This window comes from Oryx dammah, unplaced genomic scaffold (assembly GCF_014754425.2).
Source record: "Oryx dammah isolate SB20612 unplaced genomic scaffold, SCBI_Odam_1.1 HiC_scaffold_16, whole genome shotgun sequence".
NCBI classification, from domain to species: domain Eukaryota; kingdom Metazoa; phylum Chordata; class Mammalia; order Artiodactyla; family Bovidae; genus Oryx; species Oryx dammah.
This window is the reverse complement of record NW_024070200.1, coordinates 42,262,674-42,270,937: the sequence shown is the minus strand read 5'-3', so window position 1 is coordinate 42,270,937 and position 8,264 is coordinate 42,262,674. Positions and strand designations below refer to the sequence as shown.

The 8,264-nt window shown below is 50.0% G+C and overlaps 1 protein-coding gene across 1 annotated transcript; it reads left to right on the top strand.

The window, feature by feature from the left end:
• The first annotated feature begins 432 nt into the window (after positions 1-432).
• On the top strand, positions 433-2,939 carry TLNRD1 (talin rod domain containing 1). Its single transcript, XM_040257416.1, has one exon. It carries the CDS (start codon positions 1,149-1,151, stop codon positions 2,235-2,237), a length of 1,089 nt encoding a protein of 362 aa, XP_040113350.1. The 5' UTR covers positions 433-1,148; the 3' UTR covers positions 2,238-2,939.
• The last annotated feature ends 5,325 nt before the right edge of the window (positions 2,940-8,264 follow it).

Here is an 8,264-nt window from a genome sequence, read left to right as displayed (position 1 = left end):
CCGCCCTTCCTTTCAGTTTCTCCCGGTTCGCTCGGAAGTTGGAGGTTGACAAAAATGGCAGGAGCCGGGGCCCGGGCGGGTCTCTGCAGCGCCGCAGGGACCTTCTGAGTTGACCGGGCCGCCGGGGAGACGCGCGCGGCGGCGTCCGATGCTCAGGGCCCGCGGTCCCGGGAGAGCTCAGCCGCTGCGGGCCCGAGGCGAGGAGGAGGCGACGGGGATGGACTCGCGCCGACAGCCTGCGGCGGGCCGTGGGGCGCGCGGTCCGGGAGGGCGTGCCGCCTCGGCTCCGGGCCGCGCTCTGTGAACCGGCGAGGCGGGAAGGGGCCGCCGCGGGAAGGGGCCGCCGCGGCGCCCGGCACGCCCGGGCGTGGCGGGCGGGCGGGCGAGAGCGCGAGCGGGGCGGCCGCTGTGCGCAATCAGTGCAGGCTCCCGCCCGACTGACTCGGCCGCGCCAGCACCGGCCACACCCTCGGCCCTGCTGCCGCCGCTTCCCGAGAGCGGGAGGCAGGAGATGCCCACGGGGCGGCCGTGCGTCCCCGAGGGCCAGCCCCGGCCGCCGTCGCGGGGAAGTGCCGCCCGGCGGGGTCTGGACGCCTGAAGCCCACGTGCGCCGCCGAGCCCGAGGTGGCTGACAGCAGAGCCTGCCGGAGCCGCCGCCCGCGCTCCTCCCCGAGGAAAGGATTTTTATTTCAAAGAAAGGAAGGAAAGACAACTCCCAGCTTCCCTCTCCCGCCCCCCCTGCCCCGGCAGTCGGACCGGGCCATGCCCAGGAAGGCGGCGGCGGCGGCAGCAGCAGCCGCCCAGCGGAAGGGACTTTCCTGGCACTCCGGCGACGAGGAGCGCAGTCTGTGAGTTTGCTCTGCCCCGGTTCATGGTTCCTGCAAGCCCTCCAAGAGGCCGAAAACTGCAGCCCCTCACCGCGCCCCGAAGAGCCCCTTGCGTTCTGTGGCCCCCGGGCCCGCTCCGCGCCGCCGGGGCTCCGGCCGCCGCAGCCCAGTGCCCTCTGCCCGCGGCGGTGGATGGCATGATGGTGCGGGGAAGGCACCGCGGCCTTGGCCAGCTGAGTCGCGACGGCCGCGGGGGCGGCGGCATTGGCAGCGGCGGTGGTAGCGGGCTCCCCAGCGGCATGCCAGTGCCCCCCGGGCGCGATGGCTAGCGGCAGCGCTGGGAAGCCCAGTATCGAGGCGGCTTCTCCGGCTCCAGCGAGCGCCGTCGGCGGGGCCTCGTCGCAGCCGCGGAAGAGGCTGGTGTCCGTCTGTGACCACTGCAAAGGCAAGATGCAGCTGGTGGCCGACCTGCTGCTGCTGTCGAGTGAGGCACGGCCCGTGCTGTTCGAGGGCCCCGCCTCCTCCTGCGCCGGCGCCGAGTCCTTCGAGCAGTGCCGGGACACCATCATCGCGCGTACCAAGGGGCTCTCCATCCTCACCCACGACGTGCAGAGCCAGCTCAACATGGGCCGCTTCGGGGAAGCAGGGGACAGCCTGGTGGAGCTGGGAGACCTGGTGGTTTCCCTGACCGAGTGCTCCGCCCACGCGGCCTATCTGGCGGCCGTGGCCACGCCGGGCGCGCAGCCCGCGCAGCCCGGCCTGGTGGACCGCTACCGCGTGACGCGCTGCCGCCACGAGGTGGAGCAGGGCTGCGCCGTGCTGCGCGCCACCCCGCTGGCCGACATGACCCCGCAGCTGCTGCTCGAGGTGTCACAGGGCCTGTCGCGCAACCTCAAGTTCCTGACGGACGCGTGCGCCCTGGCTAGCGACAAGTCCCGGGACCGCTTCTCGCGTGAGCAGTTCAAGCTGGGCGTCAAGTGCATGAGCACCAGCGCGTCGGCGCTGCTGGCCTGCGTGCGCGAGGTGAAGGCGGCGCCCAGCGAGCTGGCGCGGAGCCGCTGCGCACTCTTCAGCGGGCCATTGGTGCAGGCAGTTGGCGCCCTGGTGGGCTTCGCCACCGAGCCACAGTTCCTGGGTCGCGCGGCGGCCGTGAGCGCCGAGGGCAAGGCGGTGCAGACCGCCATCCTGGGAGGCGCCATGAGCGTGGTGTCGGCCTGCGTGCTCCTGACCCAGTGCCTCAGGGATCTGGCGCAGCACCCCGACGGGGGCGCCAAGATGTCGGACCACAGGGAGAGGCTGAGGAACTCGGCCTGCGCCGTGTCTGAAGGCTGCACTCTGCTATCTCAGGCTTTAAGGGAGAGGTCTTCGCCCAGGACTTTACCGCCAGTGAATTCCAATTCTGTGAATTAGCACCCCCCCCCCCCCGTCCTCACCCTATCCCCTCCCTGTTCCATCCCCCCAACCCACTCCCAGGCTAAAGGAAGATAACATATTCTCCGCCCTTTTCCATTTATACCAAAGAAATCAACGGTGAGGCTTCCCCCCTACCCCCCGCCCCGTTAAATGCTCGTGAGGAATCTTCCAGAAGGCAGGGCCATGCATACATGCCATTTATGCACGCACTCTGAGGGCCCCCGTGCCCCACCAGCCCCAGCACAGTAGGGACCAGCAGGGGGAAGCTGTGACATCTGTTGGTTACGGTGTTAACCCCCGCCCCCTACCCCACCTCCCCTTCCAGGACTCCTCAACTAAATTTTATTATTCATTGGGCAGGAAGGAGGTCATGGGTTCATTTCTTTTTTGGTCTTTTATTTTTTTCCCTAATTAAAAGAAAGGTTACCTCAGTTTTCACTCCTTAGACATGGATGTAGCTACCTTTTGTTTGTATGTTGTTATTTTTTTAAGCAGTCGTGATGGATTAGGCGTATACTTGGTGTGAAAAGAGTATGACTTTGCCATGTGATTTGCAAATGGGGGGAGAAAGCTACTGTGAGTGTGTGTTTTATTTTTTAATTTACACTATAGAGTGATTCCCCCCCCCATGTCAAGTTTTTACCTTGCATGTACTGGAGTATTTATTTCATCTATTAAAATGTTATGTTTCTCAGATGACTTTCTGCAATGATTGTTGATTTTTCAATAATTGTAATGTTGCAGGCTGCCTGTCATTCCTGGAAAGGCACCCTAGAAAGGTTTCGCTTCAGTAGTAGTGAGGTGGGTCCCCTTTATGCTTTTTCCTGAAGAGTTTACTTATTTGAACAGCCTGGAATTAAAGAGAGAACTGTTTGTAAAAAGAAAACTGTCCCCTTGTAAAGGCAGGGGACACATACAGTGGTTAGCTTACCTATAGTGCTAGAGTGGCTGTTTGGGTTTCTGTTGTGTTTTTTTCTGTCTTGCTTCTAGTTTCTCCGGGAAAGTAAGTTTGCATCCAGTGTGCCCTTCTCATCTTTCTGTCCTAAGGAACAGGGTTCAGGCTAACTGCAGTCTGATTGTGTTCCACCTGGCTTTTTCAGGTTAAGGCTCTTGCTAGTCCCATGTGGAGTGGCACGTGCCGGAATCTGTGTATGGACCTGCAAAAGTACTGTATATCAAATGAGAGTATGTAGACAGGTCTGTTCAGACAAGAACCAACTGCTGTTGATTTTAGAAAACCAAACAAATGTAGACTGTTGTAGAGTGTTCAGTGGAGGGGGAAGTATTCTGAAAAGTGTGATAATAACTTTCTAGACCCAGGGCTTGATGGCAGGCTAAGGGGTTATCTTTGTGACCTTGGTCTAAGATACGCCCCGGTTGCATTTATGTTGGATGCTTTGTTCAGTGAAATCTGGAATTCCTTTAAGGTAGCGGGTCCTTTCTGCAGACAGTTTTAAGAAAAAAATATCGGGGGAGAGGTATATGGTTTTACTGAACCTAGCTAAGTTTTGAACATTTTCCCACTGAAAAAACAACAAATGTATTTGCTGTGCCTGTCCTCAGAGAGCTACGTGGATAAAACTAGTACATGCTTTAAATTTGCTCAGTTTCTTTATTTTTTTTTTCTTGGGATTTGTTGTGCCTAAACCTTTGCAGTTGCCACAGAGCTGAAAAGAAAAAGATTTTTCCACTGTGATATGTTAGAGAGAGGAAAGTTGTAGTGATTGTTTTTACTTGAATGACTGTATTTATTACAAGAACATTGTATTCAGCATGTAGAACCTCTTTAAATCTTTGTTGGGTTATTTCACTCCTTGAGCTTCTCTGAAGTAAAGTGGTCGAGTGTATACATTTTTAAAAACAGTCAAGGGAGCTGTTCTTTTTCTCTCTTAGATCCTGGTAGATTTAAATTTCTGAAGTCTATAAAAGATGAAAATGACCTTGAATGTTTATTCCTCTCCCCCAGCCTTTCTTTAAGTCTGGATTGGTCAGGTTCAGGAAGCATTTAAGGGGAGAAAACCTACCAAACCTATGTGCCAGTGACAGTCCTGCTTGCATATAGTAATTTTTACTTACTTTTATTCATTGGATTTCCATAAGTAATGCTGACATTTATAATTGCATGTTTCCTTTAGCCTGTGCAGATCACAAAGAGTCAACTGAATGGAACATAGTAAAATAAAACCAGAGCCAGAAATCTGCAAATTTGGTATCTGATTAGGAAAAAAAGAATTGCCAATTGTTCCTTGGACTCATTCCTTGCAGAAGCAATTTTCAGGACAGTGCAAGCCAAAAAAAAAAAAAAAAAACCCCACTTTCCCTATCTATTTGGATGCAGTTAACTAGCTAGTCACCAAATTAATTTTGAAACTTCTTTTCCTCTTAGCCAAGTGACCATTGCTTTTAACGTTTCTGTGTATTAAAGATTTTTGGACTTGTAGTTGAAATCTCTGTCGACTGAAATTGATCAAAGATTCCATTGTGTGTTGACCTCTTTTTTTCTCCCTCTATCTCTAAGATAAAGTTTAGGATTTGTCATCCAGCAGGTGGCTTGAAGTGAATTCCGCTTGTATTTTTTCAGCAGGCTTCAGGAAAGCAGAGTGAGGAATGCACAGTATCTGTGTGTCTGTATCACTTGCTTAGCTGGGCACAAGTCTTTGATATTTTAACTTTCTCCCGATATATTGCTGCTGTTCTTTAGGTTAAGTTGTGTCCAACTCTCTTGCAACCCCATGGACTGTAAGCCTGCTGGGCTCTTCTGCCCATGGGATTTCCCAGGCAAGAATACTAGAGTGGGTTGCCATTTCCTTCTCTAGGAGATCGTCCTGACCCAGGGATCAAACCTGAATCTCCCGCTTGGCAAGCAGATTCTTTACCACTGAGCCACTTGGGAAGCCCACTTCTCCCAATGTACCAAGCAGCTAAACTTGTTTTTTAAATAGCCCTGATTTTGTGAAAGCATCTGAGACCTATTTCATTGGGTTTAATAAGGGCAGCAGAGATACTGGTTCCAGGAATAAAATCACAGTGGCCTGATTTTTTTTTTCCCCAGATTAAACCACCCTAAAGTTAATTTAGACAGCTATCCTTGGGCTCTTCTGACTTCCAAGGGCAAGTTTTCTTAAACACGGGCTTAATGGGCACCATCCTGACTGAGAATGTTGGAAACCTTCCTTTGAATGGTCCTAAGAGAAGGAAATGATTATGGCACTGTTCTCGGAACAGAAGCCATTATTTATGACAGTCAACAGAAGTAAATGGGACAAAAGGCTTTCAAACACAAGACTTCACTAGAAAAAAAGCATAGCTCTGTCTTTCCGTGGTTGTTTAAGCTTGGCCTTTTTCTGTTACTCTTTCTGGGTTGATGTTAGGAAATGCAAAAATTACGTGTTTATGTGTTTTGAACTCCAACCTCATCTCCACCCCGGTTTTTCTTTTCAGTCACATTTCTAAAAAATAGAGTTCATAATTCTGGAAGCATCATTTAAAAGTGATTGGTTATTGTGCAGATACTTTTTTTTTAAAGCTGGCATAGGGATCTAAAGTTTGAAACAGCTAATTTTAACAGAAACACCTGTTTGTTTGTTTTTTTTTTTTTTCCAGAATGAATGTGACTATGGTAACATGCAGATCAGGCAGAGGATTTGAAAAATGCCTGCCAAAGCCTCTTCTGAGCTTTGCTTAGTAAACAGAGAGGAGTTAGAGAAGAAATCTGTGAAGCCCTAAGTGGTACTTTCACTGTTAGGCCATCCCCTGGCCTGTCTAAGCATCCCTGTGGGTGCTTAGAATTCTAACTCCTGGAAGAGCCATGAAGGAACCCACGTCGGGTTCCAGGATGGACACAGGTACCTGTGTTCCCTACAGGCAAATTCTTGTCTTGATTGAAAAAAAATTTTTTTTTCTTTTTTTGTATGACTATGTGTGAAATGAATTGGCTTCTTTTATTGAAAGCAGGGTTTTTATTTGGGTAGGTGAGTTGTCTGGTTCCACTCAGTGGCAGAGGTTCAAAGATTGGATTGATCTGATGCTGCAGGGGGAAAAGTGTTACTTGTATCTATGATTGGGGTTGATTTAATTGAACTATAAAGCCCTTTCAGGTCAGGGATCGTCATACTTGGCACATGTGCAGGTTTTTTTTTTTTTTTTTTTTAAGTGAATGTGTGTCAAGATACCTGCCTCAAGTATAGCCAAGTGTGAAGGTGTTAGTCACTCATTTGTGTCTGACTCTTTGCAACCCCTGTGGACTGGAGCCTGCCAGGCTCCTCTGTCCATGGGATTTCCCAGGCACAAATACTGGAGTAGGTTGCCATTTCCTCCTCCAGGGGATGTTCCTGACCAAGCAATCATACTCGGGTCTACGTGCATTGCAGGCAGACTCTTTACCATCAGGCCACCGGGGAAGCCCACTTTTTTTTCTGGAAATGAAAGTTACAGTGGGCCTTTGTTCAACAACTGTAGAGCAGGGGCCCAGCAGTATGTGCCAGCCACTGTCACAGGTCCTGGGGTCCAGCTCTGAGGGGCTCATGGTTCCTCCTTTTGTAGTAAGTCAGGTGCTGCTCCAGACTTGGTCAATGGACTGGCAGTAACATCCCCATCATAACCCTGGGCCCTACCTCTGGCTTATTTCTGTCAGCAACATGGGGTGTGGAGAAATCTGAGTCTCCTCCAGTCCTCCCAGGTGGTTCTGACCCAGGCCCAGTCTGCAAGGCCTGCTGGTTCCTTTTTATTCCCTGTGGGCCCTGTAAGAGCTCAGTGCTTCTGTATCAGGAGGTAGCAGCATTTCTACAAGTTTCTTGTTTGCTCAGGTGTTTTTTTTTTCTCCTGGATATTTCGTGCCCTTTTCTTCACTTAGGATAATGTAGGCTCTCCTGCCAATTTGGAATTGGCAGGTTTTCTTTGGGGGGTTTGTGTGTGTGTATGTGTGTACAAGTACAGAGTCCTTGTTCTCTTAACTCCCTTTGGAGATGAACTGAAGTCGTATAATAGTAAACTGGCAACTTGGCTTTCTATGTTTTTGCATGCTGTTGACTCTTGTCCTAGAAAACTGGAACTAGCAGACAACCTAATTAAAAATCAACCCTTCAGCTCTTTGGCTGCCCAAGAAAGAACACTTTGCTCTTGAGTTTGTAAAGTACTTTATTCAGAACCAAATGAAACATACAGACTTATTCCGAAGCTCATTTTAGGGAAAAGCCAAAATTTGCAGTATACTCAGGAAGTATGTTCTTGAAGGCCAATCATGCACCAGGAATTAGAAAGATCTTTTAGATCCTTAGTATTCACAAGGGTGGTCCCAGGAGCTGGCTTCAGCACCAGCAGATAGCAGAATCTTGGCCCCACCCTTGACCTACCCAGTAGTATCTGCTTTGTCAAGATCTCCATGGATTTCTGGGCACACTCACTTTGAGAAGCACTGCTTGGGGAGATAATATGTAGCCACCATGGCCAAATCCTTGCTCTACTCTTGACTGTAGGAATCTAGGCATTTACTATGTTTATTTCAATCTTTTCTGTTTTATCATGTGTGTTCATGTATGTGATGTAACTGGCTCCTTCCAGCAGTCTTGTGAAGTAGGCAGGTATTACTCACTGTGCGTGTCATCTAAACATTTGTACTTCTATTTTCCCGTTGTGAAAAATATTTATGATGAGTTCCCATGAAGTGCAAGACTTCCAGAGTAGTCCTATCCACTTACAAGATGATCGAAAATATTATCTGAAACACTTTATGTTAAAGTCAGTTTCCCCTAAGGATCTTCTTTTTTACCCTTCCAGTAACTTGACACAGCAAATACATTGTGATATCCTTGAGGAGGGCGCAAATAAAGAGCATAGCCCTGTCTCCTAAGTCTTCTGTTCTCTGGGGCAAACCTATCCAGATTCTTGGAAATGTTGGATGCCTAAAGCTCTTCAAAATGTCAAACTTCCAGGAAGTGTTTAAATGCTATTTAGGTTTGTTAGTACAGTTTCATTAATAGCGAATCTATTTACTGATTTCAAGCTTTATTCTAAGTATTCACTAAT